Source organism: Erpetoichthys calabaricus, chromosome 4 (assembly GCF_900747795.2).
Source record: "Erpetoichthys calabaricus chromosome 4, fErpCal1.3, whole genome shotgun sequence".
Classification (NCBI taxonomy): domain Eukaryota; kingdom Metazoa; phylum Chordata; class Cladistia; order Polypteriformes; family Polypteridae; genus Erpetoichthys; species Erpetoichthys calabaricus.
Window position 1 is genome coordinate 125,251,141 of NC_041397.2, and position 23,751 is coordinate 125,274,891.

General features: G+C 38.5%; 1 protein-coding gene across 1 annotated transcript in view; it reads left to right on the forward strand.

The window, feature by feature from the left end:
• The window catches only part of mao (monoamine oxidase), a 167,504-nt gene that overhangs the window by 88,888 nt on the left and 54,865 nt on the right, over positions 1-23,751 (forward strand). Inside the window, exon 6 of the mRNA XM_028799762.2 lies at positions 10,348-10,489. Coding sequence (XP_028655595.1) covers positions 10,348-10,489 — 142 coding nt within the window. The remainder of the gene's footprint in view (positions 1-10,347; positions 10,490-23,751) is intronic.

Consider the following 23,751-nt stretch of genomic DNA (forward strand, 5'->3'; position numbering starts at 1 on the left):
GGGACAGTATTTTTTTTACATATGTGTCCCCTGTTGCATGCTTTTCTCCATCTTTCTCATCCTCACATTCTGTATCCTGTACTTGATGCTCTACAGATCGCACTGCTTTTCTTCTTTTTTTTCTTTCTACTATGGTTTTCCTTGTTATGTCATCAGCCACTGCAATTTGCTTGATGCTCATCAGATGTTGCAGGTCTAGCTCCAGCAGTTCACAAGTAATCATGTGACTGATAGACAACAGATCATGTGGCATATTCTTACAGGGCATATGTATCAGATGCCTAGCAATCATGTGGCATTATAGATAGACAAAGACAATGGTGGCACTCATTCAATACAAAAACACATGATATTGGAACCCAGTATGTAAAATGGGGGTGCACATTAAATGTCCAGTCAAGACAAGTCAAGTTGGGGAGCATGCACTGGTAGAGTGCGTTGCCACACCTGCCACACGACGAAACAGCTCGGGATCCCGGTTGGCAACCCCCTAGGCAGACACATGGTCCCACCCTCCGGAAAAGACCCTCTATCTGCTGCAGCCAGGTGTTACATGGGCAACCCCTTGGCCTGGTCCAGCCACTCGGGTCCCCAACAATGAGGATTCTACGAGCTGGATCACCCTTGGGGAATCGCGCCACATGGCCACAGTGTCGTAACTGACGTTCCCTCACAATGCAGGTAATATGCCTCATTTGGGACTCCATGAACAACAGCTCATTTGACACAAAGTCAAACCAACGGTACGCAAGGATTTCCCAGAGAAACAAAAGGACCAAAGGAGTCCAGTCTTTGTTTCAGGTCACTGGACAGCGTCCATGTCTCACAACCATATAGCAAGACAGTAAACACCAGGACTCTAAAGACTTGGAGCGACACCCACCCCTTTCCAGCGACCTCATGTATGAAATGTACAGTATATACATGAAATTGACATAAAATTATGTCACCCAAGAAATGGTAAAATGTAAACTAACAGATTTAAAAAAAGTAGAGTATTACTGTCACAAACCTAATGCAAACAAAATGCCTGCTGCGGTTTATGTAGCTGCATGCTGCCTTGCTTTCCAACAGCTTGTCTTTTCCTGTAGAAGGCTGGTGTTTAGGGGCTCTGGTGTTTGTATATTCCCAGTTCTGTGGATCTGCCTATTTTACAATCCAAAAATTTCACATCAAATCACCAGCTAGCATTGAAAACATTGCATTTTCTAAAGAGAAATAGCTAATTTGGAGTAAGATAATTTCTAGTGTTCTGGTCAATAAATGTGTTCTGATTAAACCTAATAGGTTGGGCTAATAAATGCAAACTCCAACCAAACAGAACCACAGCTTTTCTCCTCCAGATTACCAAACACACTTTAGAAATACCTTGTTAATGTATATCGCATCATCAACCTGAGCCTGGAACAGGGGAGAGTCCCGAGGCTTTGGAAAACATCTTGCATCACCCCAGTCCCAAAGGTATCATGTCCTAGTGAGCTGAATGGCTTCAGTCAGGCCTGTCGCCCTGACGTCACATGTGATGAAGACCATGGAGCAGCTGCTGCTTCACCACCTGAGGCCACAGGTCCGCCACGCCCTCGACCCTCTGCAGTTCGCATACCAGGAGAAGGTGGGAGTGGAGGATGCCATCATCTACATCCTACACCGATCCCTCTCCCACTTAGACAGAGGCAGTGGTGCAGTAAGAATTATGTTGCCGGACTTCTCTAGCGCCTTCAACACCATCCAACCTCTGCTCCTTAGGGACAAGCTGACAGAAATGGGAGTAGATTCATACCTGGTGGCATGGATCATGAACTGTCTTACAGACAGACCTCAGTGTGTGCTTCTCGGGAACTGCAGGTCTGACATTGTGGTCAGCAGTACAGGAGCGCCGCAGGGGACTGTACTTTCCCCGGTCCTGTTCAGACTATATACATCGGACTTCCAATACAACTCGGAGTCCTGCCGCATGCAAAAGTTCGCTGATGACACTGCTGTCGTGGGCTGCATCAGGAGTGGGCAGGAGGAGGAGCATAGGAACCGAATCAAGGACTTTGTTAAATGGTGCAACTCAAACTACCTACAACTGAACACCAGCAAAACCAAAGAGCTGGTGGTGGATTTTAGGAGGCTCAGGCCCCTCTCGGACCCTGTGATTATCAGATGTGACTGTGTGCAGAGGATGCAGACCTATAAATACCTGCGAGTGCAGCTGGATGATAAACTGGCCTGGACTGCCAATACTGATGCTCCGTGCAAGAGAGGACAGAGCCGACTATACTTCCTTAGAAGGCTGGCGTCTTTCAACATCTGCAATAAGATCCTGCAGATGTTCTATCAAATGGTTGTGGCGGTGGTGTGCTGAGGAGGCAGCATTAAGAAGAGGGACGCCTCACGCCTGGACAAACTGTTGAGGATGTCAGGCTCTATTGTAGGCACGGAGCAGGACAATTTGACATATGTGGTGTAGCGACGGGCACTGAGCAGGCTCCTGTCAATCATGGAGAATCCACTGCATCCACTGAACAGTGTCATCTCCAGACAGAAGAGCAGCTTCAGCGACAGACTGCTGTCACTGTCCTACTCCACTGACGTGTTTTTATCACTCTTTAATTAATGCAGGCAGTCCCCGGGTTACGTACGAGATAGGGACTGTAGGTTTGTACTTAGGTTGAATTTGTATGTAAGTTGGAACAGGTACATTATTTTAATAAATGCTGTTTTTGACCAACTGTAATCAAGTGCTCTGCCAGTGAATGATGGAGTTTCACCTCTCTCTGACCTTTTTATTATTTCTACTTTATTTTCAATGGTGATTGTTTTTCTCTTCTTTACTGTATCACCAGCACTTGCATCAGATTTGTGTTTCAGAGACATTCTTGAAGGGTGAAGACAAAAGGTTAAGATGAGCTCTTCTGCACAGCACTGTACACGTTATCACAGCAGGAAGGCACCAGTCATCAACACGTCTGATGTACTGACAAGAGACAACTTCCTGCTATGTGCGTAATAGTACAAGCAGGCTTGCTATTGAGAATGAATGGGGGCGGCGAGGGGCGGTTCATCACCAGCCCACCTCACAGTCACCTCCACTACAGTATGCTGTAGAACGAACATGGTGAGCAGTGAATCGCCCAACCCCAATTCAAAAGGCAGCCATCCGAGGCACACTACAATGTTACCCCCGCCGCCTCGTTCAGCCACAACCGGATCACCGCTTGCAGCATTACCAGCCGTGTGTGCTGGGTGGGCAGTGAAATGCACCCCTCCACTCCATCCAGCCTGCGTCCAGTCAGGAGCAGTAGCTGCGGCGGAGTAGTGGGCGGGCAGCGAACCATCATCCTGCACATCAGCTATAGCTGTGGCCCCGGTGACTATGGACCAGGGGTCACCGCTTGCCGCCGGGAGCCGCCCGAGGGACACTACACTGCACGAGCAGCGAAATCGCCCCCCTTCAGCCACCGTTTGCAGCATCCCCAGGCCAAAGATGACGGAGTGGCAGTTACTGAGGCGCATGCATTGCAGCTGCATCCTCTTTCGTAAGTCGTAGGTCGGATGTCCGTAACCTGGGGACTACCTGTATTGTTTTTATTAGTACTAGGGGGCTTCGCTCCCTGCTCGCTTCGCTCGCCAACCTCTGTGTTTGGTTTTCCGGATACACACTTTTAAGATTTTTTTTTCTTTTAATTGTTGCTATTTCATTAGTTTCACTTTTATTTCAGAACTTATGTAAAAACAATATTTGGAATCTTTCGAGTTCCAATATACTGAATCTTTTAACACTAGAATTACCAGAGCCTACGAAAAAACTCGTAGATCCGGCCCACCTTAAATCCGTTCACACTTCTCCGCCAGCGTCTTTTGTCCTGTAAATGTGCCGATAAAGACAAGTAGCAAGCTGGACATCATAGACCATAAGGTGCATACTAATTCAGCATGAGCAGGAACACTCAATAAAACTGAATAAAAAAAAATCAAGTGACTGTCTTTTTTTGCTCTTTTTTCTCTCCAAAATTTTGAGTCTCTTTTCTCCGTGCTGCTTTCTTCTTTGCTTACTCAACGTTTTATTAATAACGTATTGTTCTTATACGCTTTATATGCGCTGAGACCCTGGATCTGTGTGTGCTCAAATCCTTCACAAGACTGAATGTTTTGCTGCCCTGTTGTCTTATTTGATATTGATTGCAAGTAAGGTGTGTCTTGCAAGAATCTCATGTTCTACGTCATCGCAAGACGGTCCTGGGTCAATCTCTTGGCACAATGTCTCATGCTTAAGTTCCTCACGAATCTTTTAACTGTCTTCCGTGATCTTAACGTTAAGATCACGTCTCGACGCACTACTGTTTATGTCCAGGATTTTTTTTATAATAGAGAGATGCTGCTGCTGGAGTATGTGAATTTCCCCTTGGGGATTAATAAAATATCTATCTATCTATCTATCTGTGAATGAGTATTGGATGATCAGTAAAGTCTGTAGCCAGTAGATGGCAGTATGGACTGCTGGCTACACTGTTAAAATCTCTCTCGAACCTTCTTAAACATGTAAACAATAAAAGAGAAAAGTCAATCTCGTTTTCTGGATCTCATTATTTATTAGATGCCATGATGGCTACACTGGAAATCAGATCCACGGTTTTATATTACATTGAAATGTCATCTTAACCTTTCTTATTCTCAATATAATATATTTTGAAAATGGAAGAATTAGTGGTGACACTCTGTGAAGCTGTTTTAGTCCATCAGTTAAAGCCTATGTACTTATTTCCTCTTCGTAGTATACAGTACCTAAAGTGACATTCTTCAATCTATATTATGACACATTTTTTTCTTCTGTTATCTTGTCTTTATAATGATGCTCTGAGTCCTGAAGTACTGTTCTGTAATGTAAAGAGATTATTGGATGGATCTTGTATTATAATGTTAAAGAACTGTGTGTTATGGTTACATAGTCTGCCATGAAGTGATGTCTCAAAAATTAAGGCTTTACAAAATATTTTATTTTTCATCTTTGTTTTCTATGTGAGTATAAAATAATTATACTTATAACAAATTGGGGCAAAACAAAAACTTTAGTAACATTACAGCAACCAAACGTGTGTTTTATATAATGGCATTTATAATGTGAACACAGTACTGAGGCACATTGGAGATCCAGTAAGTTCCTTCAGCTGGAGCAATGGCAGGTGATGTGTGGAGAATATTAGGTAGGAACAACCATAACTCCAGTTATACAGGTTTTTCCTCAAACTAAAGGGGTGGGAAGGCCGGGGGGCTGCATTTCCATGTTTTTCAGAAGTGGGCTTTCATGATTTGGTTATCTGGAATTACATGTACAGTATAACCCCAGGTTGTCTTTAAACCCTCAACCCTTTCAGTAAAACTCCTACATAGAAACCTTCACCCTTCATAGCTTCTTCCATGGACAGAACGAAATTTGACACTTAATAATAAATCTCCTTCTTATATAACTAAGCTCTCTGCAAAGCTATATAAAAGCAATAGTAAAATATAATTTGTGTATATAAGGTTGAAAAAAAAAAACAGATCTTACTTTTTTACCATTCAACAGTGACATGAATATGGCTAATCAAATTATAAAATATACAGTGCATCCGGAAAGTATTCAAAGCGCATCACTTTTTCCACATTTTTTTATGTTACAGCCTTATTCCAAAATGGATTAAATTCATTTTTTTCCTCAGAATTCTACACACAAGACCCCATAATGACAATGTGAAAAAAGTTTACTTGAGGTTTTTGCAAATTTATTAAAAATAAAAAAAACTGAGAAAGCACATTTACATAAGTATTCACAGCCTTTGCTCAATACTTTGTCGATGCACCTTTGGTAGCAATTACAGCTTCAAGTCTTGTTGAATACGATGCCACAAGCTTGGCACACCTATCCTTGGCCAGTTTCGCCCATTCCTCTTTGCAGCACCTCTCAAGCTCCATCAGGTTGGATGGGAAGCGTCGGTGCACAGCCATTTTAAGATCTCTCCAGAGATGTTCAATCGGATTCAAGTCTGGGCTCTGGCTGGGCCACTCAAGGGCATTCACAGAGTTGTCCTGAAGCCACTCCTTTGATATCTTGGCTGTGTGCTTAGGGTTGTTGTCCTGCTGAAAGATGAACCGTCGCCCCAGTCTGAGGTCAAGAGCGCTCTGGAGCAGGTTTTCATCCAGGATGTCTCTGTACATTGCTGCAGTCATCTTTCCCTTTATCCTGACTAGTCTCCCAGTCCCTGCCGCTGAAAAACATTCCCACAGCATGATGCTGCCACCACCATGCTTCACTGTAGGGATGGTATTGGCCTGGTGATGAGCGGTGCCTGGTTACCTCCAAACGTGACGTCTGGTATTCACACCAAAGAGTTCAATCTTTGTCTCATCAGACCAGAAAATTTTCTTTCTCATGGTCTGACAGTCCTTCAGGTGCCTTTTGGCAAACTCCAGGCAGGCTGCCATGTGCCTTTTACTAAGGAGTGGCTTCCGTCTGGCCACTCTACCATACAGGCCTGATTGGTGGATTGCTGCAGAGATGGTTGTCCTTCTGGAAGGTTCTCCTCTCTCCACAGAGGATCTCTGGAGCTCTGACAGAGTGACCATCGGGTTCTTGGTCACCTCCCTGACTAAGGCCCTTCTCCCCCGATCGCTCAGTTTTCAACTGCTCGGATGATGGAGGCCACTGTGCTCATTGGGACCTTCAAAGCAGCAGAAATTTTTCTGTAACCTTCCCCAGATTTGTGCCTCGAGACAATCCTGTCTCGGAGGTTTACAGACAATTCCTTTGACTTCAAGCTTGGTTTGTGCTCTGACATGAACTGTCAACTGTGGGACCTTATATAGACAGGTGTGTGCCTTTCCAAATCATGTCCAATCAACTGAATTTACCACAGGTGGACTCCAATTAAGCTGCAGAAACATCTCAAGGATGATCAGGGGAAACAGGATGTACCTGAGCTCAATTTTGAGCTTCATGGCAAAGGCTGTGAATACTTATGTACAAGTGCTTTCTCAATTTTTTTATTTTTAATAAATTTGCAAAAATCTCAAGTAAACTTTTTTCACGTTGTCATTATGGGGTGTTGTGTGTAGAATTCTGAGGAAAAAAATGAATTTAATCCATTTTGGATTAAGGCTGTAACATAACAAAATGTGGAAAAAGTGATGCGCTGTGAATACTTTCCGGATGCACTGTATGTTTTGGCAAATAAACAAGCTTAGAGTATCTAATAAAATAGTTTCTAACAGCTCAGTGTTTCCCATTCATTTATTTTCTTTTTCTTTGTCAGTTGTAGGATTTAAAGTATTAGTTCTTTCTTTCCTATATATTGATCTGCATTTTTGTATATTCCTACATATCTTGCATGAACATCTACCAGCACAGTCCTTTGTGGTTTCCTTAGATGTGTACACTTTCAAATTTAGTTAACATTACCTGCAAAGAACACACTTTACCTATAATGGAGACCAGTATATATACCATAAATGAATTAAAATGCAGTTTCAAATTATTCTTTACCTTGATTGTGTCCATTTTTTATAACAAAATTACATCAAAAGTAGCCACTACCAGCAAGTAATCTGTAGTACTTGCTTTATTCTTTAAAGAATATCTAAATAAAATGACAGCCAGAGTGTTTAAGTTGCTGAAATGCCCAAGTAGCATTATTAAAACTAGTTAAAAAATCTCCAAAAATAAGTGGGATTGTTGCAACAAGATGTTTGTTGAGATGAGCATCACTACAGGAACACTGCATTTGAAGTGTCTCATTAGGCTTCTCTACCAGGATGAATGGAGTCTTTTGTTGTTTTTGTAAGTGTATTTTTTATTAATTTTTCCTAGTCTTAGAATACATATCAAAGCAATTGCAGTAGGATGAATTGACACATGGCAGTTTCAAGCTGCTTCATAAAAGCTAATGACAGAAGTCTGCGCCATGTAATGATATTCAATAAAGTATAATAAGAAGATTGTATGTAATCTTTCATCTCTCTGTGTTATTTAAGGTTACAGTCTATCTGTACATGTTCAAATACTGACTTGGTAATAAGGAGGTGTGCTGCAAAAGGCAAATTGCATTTGACTAGAAGATGAAGAATATTAATAGTAAATGGAAGTCAAAAGTGTCATTTCAGCTAATTTTGTATACACTTGACTCCCCACCTCCAGCAGTATTACCTAAATTAAGCCTTTCTCTCAATTAATGTACCCTGGTGTACTGTAGATTATCATGATTTGTAACAAACCAGTTTGGAAATAAGCTATTTAAGTAGGCAGGTTTGTGTTAAAACTGCCAGATTTAACATTGTGAGAACCATGCTGCTATAATTGGACTACATTATTGAAGTGAGTATTTTCTTTATACATTTCATGGCTTTTAATTGTCATCTTGATTTTATCACATTTAAGACAATTATGGCTTCTTATTTTAAAATTCTCAGTTGACTGAAGTTATAGTTTTCAATGGAAATTAAACAACTGAGTTTACTATTACACTATGTGTTAAATTTAGCTAGGATGTAAATGCCAATATTTAGTTTTGAATTTAAACTACTGTAAATCATTCTATGAATTATCATTTCAAAGTTGACATTCATTCACATTTTCTGGAATTATAAAAAGTGTATTAAATGTAAAATTATTATCTGCCTCTTTACCAAAGATTTGCAGATTTAACTGTGTGCACATTTTCCATTAAAACATTTTATTATTTTTGGTAGTTACTAATTTATAACCTTTTATGACTCTCTTTAATTTTATACAGCCCCAGACCTTAGTTCATATCTTAATGTTAGGTTTGTCTGGAATAAGACCAAATCTGTAAAAAACAGTAAAAGTAAAACGATTGTTACTTTCTAACAGCATTTTCCATTGATCGTTGCATACAGAAATCTATAAATAGGTGCTTTCTAGTGCCTGCTGATGGTCGTAGGCAGCGTCTTCCTTGAAGGTTTCATACTCTATTTTTAAATATATGCTTGCCTAAAAAGTGAACAAAACCCAGCAAATATTTTAAAAATGTAATAGAATTTTCTTTTTTATATGTTAGGATAAGCCAGTATTTTGAGTCTTCGGTGTTTACTTGCGACAGTCCAGGTAATTTGATACAAAAGGCCATGATCTTTTACTGTATGTAGACTGGTAAGCATCTGTGGCCAAATGCTGTGTTCACTCAATATTATTTATCAAATCATAAAGACATACTTAAGACATAAAACTGTGAATGAGAAATCGTAAAATATCATAATCAAATGTAGTACTAGGGTGTTGTACCGTGTTAGCCATTATGAATGTAGAGAAAAGCCAAGCAAAATGACACCTTTTATTGGCTAACTAAAAAGATTACAATATGCAAGCTTTCGAGGCAACTCAGGCCCCTTCTTGCCAAATTAAAGTGTACCCCAAATGGTATAACTATGATTAATTTTTTACTTCCTACATGTAAAACCTATACTGTTTTTACATTATATTTCATTTGCCATGCATTTGGCAAAGTCTGAAATCTGTCCATGTCTATCTGTAATGATTTTGCTGTGTCTTGGATATCATCTAATTCACCTCTTTTAATACAGTCTGCCAGTTTATCCAAATTGAGAGCAATAGTTGCAGTATTGATACTTGGGGGACCCACTGTTAACATTTATATTATTATAAGCCAGTTTTAAACCCATCTGCACACTGTGTCCTGGACTTCTTGTAGTTTGATAAGTAGCTTCTGAAATGGGTTTTTAGAAATCAAGATACACTATATGGCCAAATGTTCATGGACACCTCTTAAATTATGGAGTTCAGGTGTTTCATATATATGTGTCATGGAATGGAATTAAAGAATGGGTTTAATTAACAACAAGAATCAGCACCTAATTAACCAACTGGTTGGAGTGAAATTAGTTGGAGTTTAAGGCACTCACTTGGTCTTCTGTTGGCTCACTCACCTCACATTTCACTTCTGTTTGGGTGCCATTTAAGGAAAGAAATGAAGCAATTCAGAGGAACGATGAAGAAATTCAGGGAAACATTTCTTAAAAACCAAGTCAGTTAAAATGAATTCCAAAGAAGTTAATTAGCAGCAAAAACAGATCACTAATTAAGAAGAGGGTTAGAATGAAAACCTGCAGCCACTGTGGCCCTCTGGGACTGGAGTTGGGCTCCCCTGATCTAAGAAATAGTAATATGTGGTTTCTCACATTAACAAACAAAGATAGACTGCAGCTGCTTGCCTTATGAAAAAAAAATGCATTTCCAAGATAATGAAAACTTGTGCGAAAGGAATTACTATGAAGAACTGCTGCTTTTCATTTTTGTCTTTATTATAGGTTTCAAAGCCTTTAATGTGTGTCCTCTGTTTTTTGTTACAGGGTTGCTCGGCGGTTTGCTGACCTTTTTGTAAACGTAAATGTCACCTCAGAGCCCCATGAGGTCTCTGCTCTGTGGTTTTTGTGGTATGTGAAACAGTGCGGGGGAACTACAAGAATATTCTCCACTACTAATGGAGGACAGGTAAGGAGAGACAGTGTTGTCTATATTCTGTGTGGAAAAAAAAACTAATAATGTTATTTAATTAAACTTACGTATTTTGAGAGTATTCATTTAATATGAAGGTAATTATAGTGAATATGTCCGTTGTTGAAATAGCAAATGGATGAGAAAATAGAACATGCAGAAAAGCTGATTCCACAATCATTTATCACTTTATCTCTTGTGTTAATTGTGTGGCCTTGGTAACAGGTCTGCTACTCTTTCTTCAGTACCTTTGAGTATTGTTTAAAACAATTTGTAGGTGAAATACATTTTTTAATCTAAGAGGCCAACTGAGAGTAAGAATTAGTTTATATCTTTAACCTCCCATAAATAAAACTAAACCTGTGTCTGACTGGAATATCAGAAATATAAACAGCACTGCTCAAATTTGGGGCTGTGCCTGCTTGTAAGATGAATGTGATTTATGTGCACAGCTACTGTACATACAGTGATTGCTCATAGGTATCAGACCCTTGCAGGTACAGTACAGTATATATCATTATCTCTTGCAACCATGCACACACAGCCTGTGGGGATGCTTGCAGCTGTACAAACAGATAAGGTCCCAGTATCTTCTACTTGCAAAGACCTACAAATTCTCAACATTACATATAACAGTCACAAAGTGGCAGTGGTTATTTGTGAGAAAACAGAAAGGACTGCAAATTAAAACTGAATTGGTTTAAACAATTAAGTGACCATCTGCTTCCTAAAATTTGTCTGACAGGAGACCTGAGCGTGACAGATCATTGCAATTAGCAGATGATTGCTAGGTGCTGTAAGCCATAGCTTGTAGCAGATCCTACAGATGGAGGCAGTTTAATTCTCTGTAGATTTAATAAATCAGTTGTGAGAAATAGTAGAAATTCTGGCTTTGGAAAACAAACAAACAAAAAAAAAACACACTGTGCAAAAAATGAAGATGGAATTTGATGTTAATATGTTAAAAATCCCATTTTTTTAACAATATTTACAATTGTAGGCCGTGTTTAAAAAACTGTTGAAAAATGCAAATGTAGTATATTTAGAATTTATATTCTGACTGGGGAATATTTTCAAAATAATAAGAAAAAAGAGTGAAAGAAAGAAGGCTTACATCTCAGCAAGATTTCATTTTCACCAGTTTGAAAAAGCCTTTGGTTTCATTCTCTGTTAAGAACAGAATATGTAAGTCATAGTTTTTCACTTTTAAGAAGTTAAAGCATGTAAAGGAGAAAACATAAGAACATAAGAAGTTTGGTTAACACTTTAGTTTGGGTACTGCAAAAATGCATCTATTATTCATTTACTCTTAAGTAACAAGACCTTCTTGTTTTAATAACACTTACAATACATCAGCAAAGTGGTTATTCATCTATGCAATGTGACCTATTAAAATAACTTTACATTGGAACTGTCAGTTGTGGCTTATACAAAACACATTTCTCTTGATATTGCATGCTTAATTATAAAACCTAAGACTCCTTTAAATTATTGAAAAGTAATTTTACCCGCACTTGATCTGCTACACTGCACAGAGATGAATTGTCACTTTACTGATGCTTTGTAATGAATGCCAAATGACACCTTTGTTAAGGTCTTGTTACATAAAAGTAAATGAGGAATAGATGCATTATTGTAAAACCTAAACTAAAGTTTTATCGAAGTTTGATAAACAAGTGATAAACAAGTGAAGGCCATCATACTCATTTGGATAGGTCATTTTCCAGCTCTTTTCAGTGTTAAACTTCATGTAAATAATCTTAGTGAGTTGTGTATGCTCATTGCATGTGCCTGTGTCTGTCAGATATGTACTCTGACATCACTAACAACTTAGTCTGAGACTAGACATTCAAAATCAAGCATCACTAAGTTTATCTTAAGTTGTTGCAGTGGGCTCCTGTGTGTGCTACAGTTGACAATAATTGATCACTCAGCCAGAAGTGCAGTGCATGCAATGCAGTCTGTTGGAGTTTGGACCACCAAACACAAGAGAGGCTAATCTTTCTGATTGACAAATGGAAAAGACGGGATGAGATTGCAGCTGAAGTCACTCTAATTGAAAAACATTCATAAAGGAAGCCAGAAACTTTGCTGAAAAGTTGTGAAGGTTTAGTGTAGTGGTATCTAGTCATGTAATCTGATATCCTCAAGGCAACGAGATCCAGCAGTGGTAGTCATTAACTTTGATATTCTCACTGACTCAAAATTGTGTAATGTGACACTGGGCTTGCCTAATAGCTATGTTATCCCAACATCTGCCCCAGCAACTTCATTAAATAGCAATTTAGTCAGACTTAATTAATCAGTCACCCCATATGTTCTAATGTGTTGCCCTTTTAATACTTACAATGTTTGCTTTCAGAAAATGACTCTGATTACTCAAAGAAGCAATACTGTACATTCAACTTGCATACTAATAAATGTATTGATCCAAGTTTAATCCATATATCAAAAATTATAAAGGTAAACTAACATTTCTTAAGAAACTTTGAAACTGTAATTATTCTCTGATACCTCAGCACATTTATTATTAGGCACCAACTAACAGCTCATTTAATACTGTAACCTTTTAATTTAATTTCACAACCATTCATTCCAGGTTAGTTTTAGTAAACTTATTTGTATCTGTCATGGAACCAATCTTATGTTATTACCACAGTTCTGCTCCATTCAGTCCTTCAGTAGTTCTTCAGCAGCTAAAGGAAAAGTGTTTAGTTTAATCTTACTTTGGACACCTTAACATGAACAATTAATTAAAATATGTTGTAGGCAGAAAATCTACATTTAGTGGGGTCTGAGATAACATCTCCCCAAACCCACAACACTGGTCAACTTTAGGGCTTACTAACAGAAACGTAAAGTCTTAAAGTTGATTTTGTTAACAGAATTTTAAAAAATAGATTTAAATCCTAGAAGTAATTTCTTATTTACTACAGTAAAACACAATAATCATGACATACAACCAGGATTCATTTTTGACAGCCTAGTTTGTAGTGGATATTATCTGGCAAGATTCCTAGAATCCTAAAGAAAATATATATATATATAATAAAATATCTCAATATATTATTCAGGATACTATCCTGTCTTTTGCTGGTTCTGTTGCATAAATCTGTTACAATAGGTACTAGTTTTTATTAATGGCAGACAAGCTTTCTTTAAAATATATATTAAATATGGCTTAAGTAAAAAGAAAAAAGTCAAATCATTAATACCAAAGTAAGATACAAACTGTGCCTAAAATATACTGGAACAGAAGCTAAAAGTATCCATTCAAAGTATTGCATTGTGTTTAGTCCAGTTTGTAGTGTTATTATGTTCTTTTAAGCTTGAACTTGCCCAGTATGTTACCTGATAGCTTTCAGTATGTCTTTCAGTAGTTTAATTTTTTTCTGCCTGCTTTAAATATATTTTGCCTACTTATCTATCAGTATCAGCACCCAGGCTCTGACCATTTGCACTGCTCTGTATACAGCACCTTGCCGCACCCACCACATGACAAATCACCTCCGGATCCCAAATTAGAATCCAAGCGCAACTGTGCAACAGGTGGCACCTCAGCATCACACTAGTTCGAATGGAATGGAACAGTGTGAGGTTTTTCACAGTGGCTGGAGTGCCAATCCTGCCACCAACCCCAGAGTTTTCCCTGCAAGTTGGAGGGCCTGCTTGTCTGGGCTGAATGCAGGTTAATGCCTACTGTAATTTCATAATTTCCATTTCGTTTGCATGTTTAGAGAAGGAATGTTTTTGACTAAAATTTCTTAAGCCAAAAGCCACATAGGATTTACACAGCAGTTGATTAGTATTGTGTTTGTATAAAAATAGACACATTAAAATGGAATAATGAAGTGGTGCTTCTGTTCTGATATATTTCAACTTTTTGTTATTTCAACTATTTTGTGATTTCTAAACACCTGGAAAGAGGCCAAGAAAGAAAGAAAGAAAGAAATATGGATGCCTCATGGGATATGCAAATGTTTTTATAATTTTGGGCTAGAGTTCTACAGTTTTTTATGATATGATGAAATAACAGTAGTGCTGAAAGACATTAACTGCTTTAAAGGTCACAGTTTTAGAACAGATACCAAAAATCTACTGAAGTATCATGGATTATTTCTAACCTGAGAAGAAAAGAACAACATGAAATGTAAAACATTTGTTCTTCTCACCCCCAAGCTGTACTGCACTGAGTAACTTCACTCTGTGAAATACATTTCTTCTTGCTATCATTAACCTTTGTATACAGCACTTATTGTGTAGCTTCTTATAACACACTCCCCAAGTGCTTCCACTTCCTTCATTCCTCATGTTCACGCCATGAAGATCCACCTTTTCTCTGCCTAAAACCAGGTATTCCTTGTGTTTAATATATAGTACTTTATAGTAGTCAAATTTGACATTTTAGGACAACAGTGTTGTTTACTTTACTGTCCTATTTCTTTATCTCTTTGTGTTCAGTGCATTGTTTTTGTATTGCAACAAATCTGCTCCAAGGACAGCACCTTATGATTGATGGTGGTCATTATGAAAGTTACAAAATGTAATAAAGATTTTTTGATTCATTTATTTCATATATTATTATACTTGCAAGCTTAAGAAGAACTATAATTTCAGAATGTTTGACACAGTACTATAGGACAGTTATATGTTAAACTTTGTATTTATCCAGTTTATTTGACAATGTATTATTTTACGGTATGGCAAACTTTACACATTTTTTGTCCTTGTTATACATTTTTTTCCAAGGTTCGGAGTTAGTCTTCTGTGTGCTTTTCTGCACAGAGAATCAAAATCAATTGTTAGTTTCTTTCTATTAAATTGTATTAACATTGCGCTTTGTATATGCTATTGTGCCATCTTGTTTTTCATGTTCACTACCATTTTGTAGGACCATTTCCATGTCGCTATGGTCTCTTGCTATGGTGGGGCTTGGTTTCTGCAGGTTGCACTACATGATGTCACACATGTGACACTTTAAAAGGTCTTTCCATATGTCTTACGCTGGCCTAGATTGTAGATACACTCTGAAAAGTCTACTTGTGGTTTTTGATTTTTTCTTGGTTAGTTAATTTTTTTCAAGAATTTTTTTTTTCTGTTTTTTTATTGTTTTTGGGTAATGTTTTGATTTTGGCAATACTTCTTATGACTCCCTGGCTTCTGCTGCTGTTATTGTTCTGGGATTACACTCATCTCCTGTTCATTTTCACCTTAGTCTTTGTGGCATGCCACTTTTCTTACTGCTGGCAGAACAGATATGATGGCATTAGTGAAGCACTCATCTGCATCATTCCACACTGAAAACATAAAAATAATTTTTCAGATGCTTATTTCAGGTAGTTAGCCTTCACAAGATGAGTGTTAATTTTCTAAAAGTGATTCATAAGGGCTTTTTCTTTTTTAGAAATTTCTCTAATTTTACAGTGATGTGGTGAATATCCTTTTATACTTTTATAAATTATTTATAATGAAATAAAATATCATCAGAACAAGAGCAGTTACTTCATTCATTTATGGTGCAATTTCCTAATAAACAACTATAATGGGACCACAATAGGTAAAATGCCACTATCACTAAACAATGCTATGTTGATTTTCTCAGCGAATAAGTAAGGTACAACATGTCTGTATAAAACATTCTGTAACGTATTAAAGTGGGAGAGGAATACATGATCCAAAAGGGCAGTCTTGCATCTGGACTTATGATCTGTATGAACCAGGCCTGGACATAAACTGAAGCAGGAGAACCTGTCCATGAATAAACCAAGGAGCACAAGACCTTTTGGAATGTGAAAAAGAAAACTGTACATGGACTGCGAGAACATGCATTACAAACAACATGTGGAAAGGGACTGATCTGAGATTGAGATCGATTCTTTTATATATACAATAGGTCTTTGACAGTTACTTTAAAGAATGTCAAATGCAGAAGTACATCATGAAAAAATATATTTAAGAGCCACAACTAGTGAAAACAAGGAAAACAAGAGCCGATGTGTTGAGGGAAATGTGGAGACCTGTGTGTTCTCTGGTTTTGCTTAGCACTGAATTGTGCTTAGTGGCAGGGCTTGCAAGGTATAAGAGGTTATATGTTTTTCCTATTTGTGCATTATTGCCAGGAAGATGGTATGCAGACAATAATAATGATGGAACTGGTAGAAGTAAACAGAATTGTTTCATCATTATAGAAAGAAACTGCATACTCACCAGATAGACAATAGTTTTGCGTGCTCAGCAATGCCATATTTAAGTTATTCTGTTCACCGCAGAGTTCTAAACCTGTAGCAAAGAAAGCAAAAATCCCACCTTTTCTGATATGAGAGATGACTTTAGAGTTGCTTTGTGTAATTAATTCTTTCTAAAAAACGCTTAACTGTATATCATGTTCCACATGAAAGTTTTTTTTTATTCACTAATTACTCAGATCAACATAATAAATGTCACGGCATGATTAAAGAAGGATGTTTTGTAATGAGATAAGACTTTAAGAAAGTAATTAAGAAATGCTTGTATGGTAGTCAACAGTAGAGGGCAACCTAGCTCTTTTGATTTGTTAATGCGGTTTGCTACTTCTTAGTCAAATAATCTTTTTTATTGTTAACCTGTTTATTTTAATGTAAATACATTCATTTGGATGTTTGTATTTTAAATTTTTTATCAAATAAATACATTAACATTCATCAAATGACCAGCTTTAATAATTTCATGGCATCATTTAAAAAAATTGTTAATGGAACTCTCCCTAGTTTCATTGCAATGAATTTAAATACATATAGTAGGCCAAGAGCTGACTTTTGTAATAGGTAGCTGTTAAGAAACTGTCTTTGATTTAGTATAAATATATATTTTTTTTATAAATTATAAAAGTGAAATTTAATAATTTATTCAAATGATGGGGTGTAAATATTCATTCATTTATTGATTCAGTGAGTCATTAATCCATGTTCCAAATATGCTTAACCCAGTAGATGATCACAGGGTGCAAGAGCCTATTCTGGCAGCAACTGATTCAAGGCAGGAACTAACTCTGAATAGGACACCAGATTTTCAAAGGGCACAATCATGCACACATTCACATTTCAGACAAATAAACCTAACCTGTACATTTCTGAGATGCCTGAAAAAAACAAGGATTCAACACTTGAATATGTTGGAAGAAATATTAGGTTCACAGAAAATAACTTGCTTCACTGCAAGGATATGTAGTGAGGAGATTTTACTTTGATTGACATGTGATTAGTTCTTCAGAGAAGTAAGGAAATATGCATATCACCTACAGTGAACTCTGAAATATTATGAAATAGACTGTATAACCATTTTACATCTCATACACAAACTGAAGGTCAGATGTGACAGTTCCTCAAAATACCTTTTAAAAACTAGCCTATTTAATTGCCAGGCGTACATAACAGAATGTCAAGTGACATTTTTAGCACAGTTCAATACAGACACTGTCATTGTTCTGCACTGATTTAAATAAAGATATATACGCTAAGAAAATATTATTTACATCATCCTTTGACTGCTTTCAGTTGCAGTACATACTAAGGTCCAGGAGAAAAATTAGTAGCTGAGAACTAAAGCTACAAATAACCATGCTCCTGTCCATTAGCAAGCCCAATTAGTTCAGTTCAAGGTTGTAGATACAAACACATGTTTTTATTTATACAAAGCCTCAATATAAATAAAAATAAAAAACAATTAAAAATAATAGTAATGATATCTAATTTTTGTCTGCTGTTCCTTCCATTAGGAAAATGTAATAACTTCCTCCTGCTCATTGCCATTTGGTGTCCCATACTGTATTTCACCTCTGTTCCATAAATAAACTTAAAGTGCTTTGGTCCACTATGCACTTATTTATTTATACGTAGAATGGAATTTCTCAAATAAATAGTGCTGTGTAAGTTGAGACTGAAGCTGATTGGCAACTACTTTTTCAAGTATTTTATAGAGAAAGAGTAAATTTGAAATGGGTCTGTAATTAAGTATATGTGGGTCTAGGTCTAGGTCTGACGTTTTTAAGTAATGGTTTGATGACACACTTTTAGTGCATCAGGTACTGTGCCATGCTACAGTGAGCTATTGATAATGTTAAGAATAGGCGCTGCAAGAACATCCATTGCACATTTTACTAGTTTTGTTGTCAATGTATGTAGGGAAGACGTAGTAGGTTTTATTTTAGAAATTAAAGTCAATACTTCCTGTTCTGTTACAGAATTAAAATTTCTGAAGTGTTGGATGCAAGGCAGGGTTTGCCAAACTAGTATGAGATTTTCGCAGTGATTCTGAGATCTGGGATGTTATATTTTAAATTTTGTAATTAAGGAAGTCTGTACTGCTAATGTCTGTTGGTATTTTGTATTGTAATTCAGAATTCCCAATTGTTAAATTAACCGCTGTTCTAAACAGTACACGGGATTATTGTTGTTGTCATCTGTTGTTTTAGAATAGAGATTTTTTATATTTTTTAACACTCTCTGTTCATGTACTTCGAAAGACCTCCAGCTTTGTTGTCCTCCATCTACACTTCAGTTTTCAACACTTTAAATGAGTGCTCTCATTAAACTAGGGTGAGTTTCTATGCACTTTGATCACTTTTATTTTAAGATTAGACACTGCGTCCCAGAGCATCTCTCAAGGTCATATTATAATCTGATGTTAGCTTATCTAAATTGTTTTACATGATTACACTAGACTTACTCAAAATATCTATAAATTTTGAAGCAGAATTACAATCTAGATGTCCCCACTATCTTTGTTTTCATCTGTGAGTGTATTGGTAATTACAAAACAAAATCAAATGTAATTAAGTAGTAATCAGAAATACCTTCATTTAAAGGAGTAATGTTAAAATTTTGTATTTCAACTGAGTTATAATTTAATCTAATGTGTGGTTATGAAAATGAGTTGGACCTTTGACAATCTGACAAAATCCTACTGAATTTAACAAATAAGTAAAACATTTGCTAAAAGTGTTAGTTTCCACATCAGTGTGTACATTAAAATCCCCCATCTACACTACACATCCATAATTTATAGCCAAATAAGATAAAAGGTTGCCCAATTCAGTCAGCAACATTGAATATAGCCATTGTGGTCTGTAGACTTAACACTGCTGGAATCTGTTTAAATATTTAAAATGAGTGCCTCAAAGGATGTGAATTCCTGTGAATTTTTGAAGTGATTTGCATTTTGTCACAATGAATTATTCCAAGGCCTCCTCCCCGACCAGTGTCTATAGATTTTTGAAGGAATGTGCATCCATCTGGTGAAGACTCAACTAGGGGAACAGTGTCAGATTTACTACAGCATAAAGACACAAATCAGATTTTGTACTTAATATAATATCATTTATTAAAGAAGCTTTACTTGCAAGAGTGCGAATGTTTAATAAGCAGCATTTAAAACTGCATAGATGTTTCTGAAGTGGTGATATATCTTTTGTTTTAATTTGAAATAGATTACTATTATAAGCGGCCCTAGTAGAGGATTTGGTTTTATCTCTTGGTCTAATTATACACGTTATTTTTTAGTTATCAAGTAATTTGAGGTTTGCATCAAGACTAAATTTATAAGATGCCCCACAGCAGGGATTATGCCTACAGGATAGTAACAGATGGGATAAACAACAGTCTGTGATTTAAGATTACATATTATGGGATAAATCAAAAGAACCCTTCCAGTTAGGATGAAGGCCATCCCTCTTGAAAAATCCAGGCCTTTCCCAAAAGTCATCCCAGTTGTTCACAAAGGCTATGCTTTTATTTGCACACCAGGTTTCTAGCCAGCAGTGAAGGGGACACAATTTGCTATAAATCACATCTGCACCTTATAATCTTGGATAGGTGCCAGACACAATTAAATTCTGACATTTTCTTTTTACTTTGGTGCAAAGGGAGATGAAGTTCCTTTTTAATAGCTCAGATTGCTGTAAATAAATATTAGTGCTGACATGCAACAATAAGTTAGGCACTTCATCATTTGCAAGAAGATTCAGTTTAGTCTTTATGTCAGATATCTTCTTCCCTGGGAGGAATTTAACTGCTGGTTTAACATAGTTTGGAATTCTAACATTCTGCACTTTGGAATTGCTGGTTATGAACACTTTATTGTTCTCAGGATCCACAGGCATGCTGCAGAATGCTGAGAATCTGTTCTGTGTCTGAATTGGTGACCTGGGTGCCAATGCACTAAGTTTAGGCTTCTTAGACAACCGTCTCACTTTTACCCACTTGCCCTGTGGCTGAATTGGTGCTGCTGATTTCAGCCGTATACTGACTACAGTGGGACCTGGAGAGACTAAAGCCAAATCAGAAGTATAAAAAGCTGTCTAAACCATCCGAGTCAGTCCAATTTTAAGCTTGCCTAATCAAGATCCTAATGCAGCCCTCCAATTCGTGTATTTTCCCTACTAACTCTAAATTAATGAAGCATTTTTGCAGGTTTAGCTGTCTGTATTGTCGGCCTGAAAACCTGGAGCCTCATGTATAACGCCGTGCGTAGAATTCGGACTATAACATGACATAAGCACAAAAGCCGAAATGTGCTTACGCACAGAAAAATCCAGATGCAGGAATTTGTGCGTTCGCCAACCGCGTTCTTCCGCTACATAAATCCCGCTCAGCATGGAAATTAACGCACATGCACGCGCCTACTGTCCCACCCCAACTCCTCCCAGAATTACGCCTCTTTGAATATGCAAATCAATATAAATAGCCCCTTACCTTCAGTGCTTCAGCAAGACAATGGCGAAAGCACGTGAAAAAACAAACAAAAAAAAACTTTAGCGAATGTGAAATGGAGGTCCTGCTAGCTGAAATAGAGGCCAGGAAAATGTTTTATTTGGTAACTTAGAAAGTGGCATTAGTAACAAAAGGAAATTGATGGAGTGGCATAGCGTGTCGGACGCAGTCAAGAGTGCTGCAGCAGAAAATCGTACTGTGACCGAATTAAAAAAGAAGTGGTCAGACATCAAAGTTGCCATGAAAAGGAGAGTCGCAGCTCATCGTCTGCATGTTAGCTCCACTGGAGGAGGTACTGAACTCCCAGAGCTCACACTGTTTGAACAGCGAGTTGCAGCAATTATTGGTGACACACTCATTGTCTGCATTTTACCTGCGAGTGAGGGAGATTCTGACATCACTGCAGGTGCCAGTGAGTTTTTATTTCTTTTTTGATTACCATGATCCATACTCGTGTAAATAATTGGCATGAGTAATAAGACAAACAATCAGGTATTCATTACTGTTTATTTACTTCTGGACAATAGTACAAAAGCTGACCCAAATGAGGAGGACATGGTTCCGTGCGATGATGGTGCTGCTTCTGTGCCAACCACATCTTTGGGCGCTGGCTGCTCACAAAGACCTGCCTCGGAAACTGGTGGGCGATCATCTGGCCGTGTGCTGACTGATGCAGTCCTAGAATCTCAAAATGCATTGGTGGATGCGGTGAGAGATGTGGCCAATGAACTAAGAAATATCAAGGCCGTATTGTATGACATTAGCGAAAAATTAACTGATTTGGTGAAAAAATAAATGATGCATCTGCTTACCTGTTTTTACATTCTGTTAATTACTTTCATTCGACATTGTAATGCTGTCCGGTGTGGCTGATCATTTGGTGGTCCAGGGTCAGGTTCATCATACCGCATCTCTTCAGGTACGGGCCAGCTGCGAATGTGTGCCATATTATGTAGAATGCTACATGCTTGCACGATGCGACACACTTTCTGTGGACTATAGAGCAGCACTCCACCAGTCTTATCCAGGCAGTGCCAACGGCCCTTTAGCTGCCCTATAGTACGTTCCACCACCACCCGAGCCCGAGAGTGGAGGTCAGTATAATGTCGCTCTTGTTCAGTCAGTGGGTTGGCGAGAGGGGTGAGGAGCCACGTCTTCAGCGGGTACCCACTGTCACCTGAATAATCGTGTTATATGGTTACATTGTACAGATAACGTACAACTGTAACCAAAAAGGTAATAAGTGTCTTATCTTACCGAGAAGCCAGACATCACACACAGCACCATTTTCAAGTTTGTTCCCCACACTACTATTTCTCAGGATGAATGAATCATGAGTTGAGCCAGGCCATCTCGCAACAACATTAGTGAGGCACATTTTCGCATCACTGATGATTTGCACATTAATAGAGTGAAAATGCTTTCTATTCACATAAACAAATTCATTCTGTGACAGTGCCTTTATAGCAATGTGTGTGCAGCTGACCGCTCCGATTACATTGGGAAAACTGGACATTGCTGCAAATTGCGCTTTGATGTTTGCCTGTTCAACCGTAGTGCACGGAAACCTTATATATCTGCTTGACAAGCGGATAATACCATCCCATACAGCTGGCATGGCACGACTCAGTGATGACTGAGAAATACCGGATCGGTCAGCTAGTTCACGCTGACAAGCTCCTGTGGCTAAAAACCCGAGAGTGGACAAAACTTGCAAAGGAGCAGGTACAGCACAATTCCTCAAAGTCTGCCTTTGTAAAGCAGGTGCCAGTTCAGCACACAGCTCCAAGAGGATCGCACTTGGAAATCTAAACCGACTTAGAAGCCAGTCATCATCATGTGCCAAGAAATCAGTATGATCTCGGAATACGCGTTCTCTTCTAATCCTTCCATTTGCGAGGTCCTCTAGCAACGCTAAAGTAGCCATGCCAGTGGAATAGTTTGGCCATTCTGTGCACCATTATATTGTGTGGAACGAGCCCTGGACACAGACAGGAAGACATGTTAAAGTCACCACCACGTGTTTATTAACACTAATATTTACAAGTCTTAAGTGCCACACAACCCCAAACTCCCCCAAAGTCCAGGCCAAACCACACTATGCCTTACTTCTTCAGGCCACCTCCTGTCTCTCCTCCAAGACCTCATCCGTCTTCCACCCGATTCCAGTCTCTCTGTGAAGGCAGGCGGCCCCTTTTATAAGTACCCGGATGTGCTCCAGGTTTGTTCCAGCCATCTCCCACCAACACGCCCCAGTGTGGCGGAAGTGCCAGCTGCATCCCCAGAAGCACTCCGGGTGTCCCTGCTCCTCTTCCCCCCAGCACTTCCTGGTGTGGCGGAAGTGCTGAGGTCCAGGGCTTTCCAGGCATTGGGGCGCCCCCTGGTGGTGACCACGGGCCCCTACAGGGTTGGGCTTCACAGCCCTGTACCCGTGGCCCCCAACACAATCAGGGCAGATGCCCCTCGTGGTCTGGAGGAGGCGCAGGCCCTCCTCCGGTCTTCCTGGGCATCCCG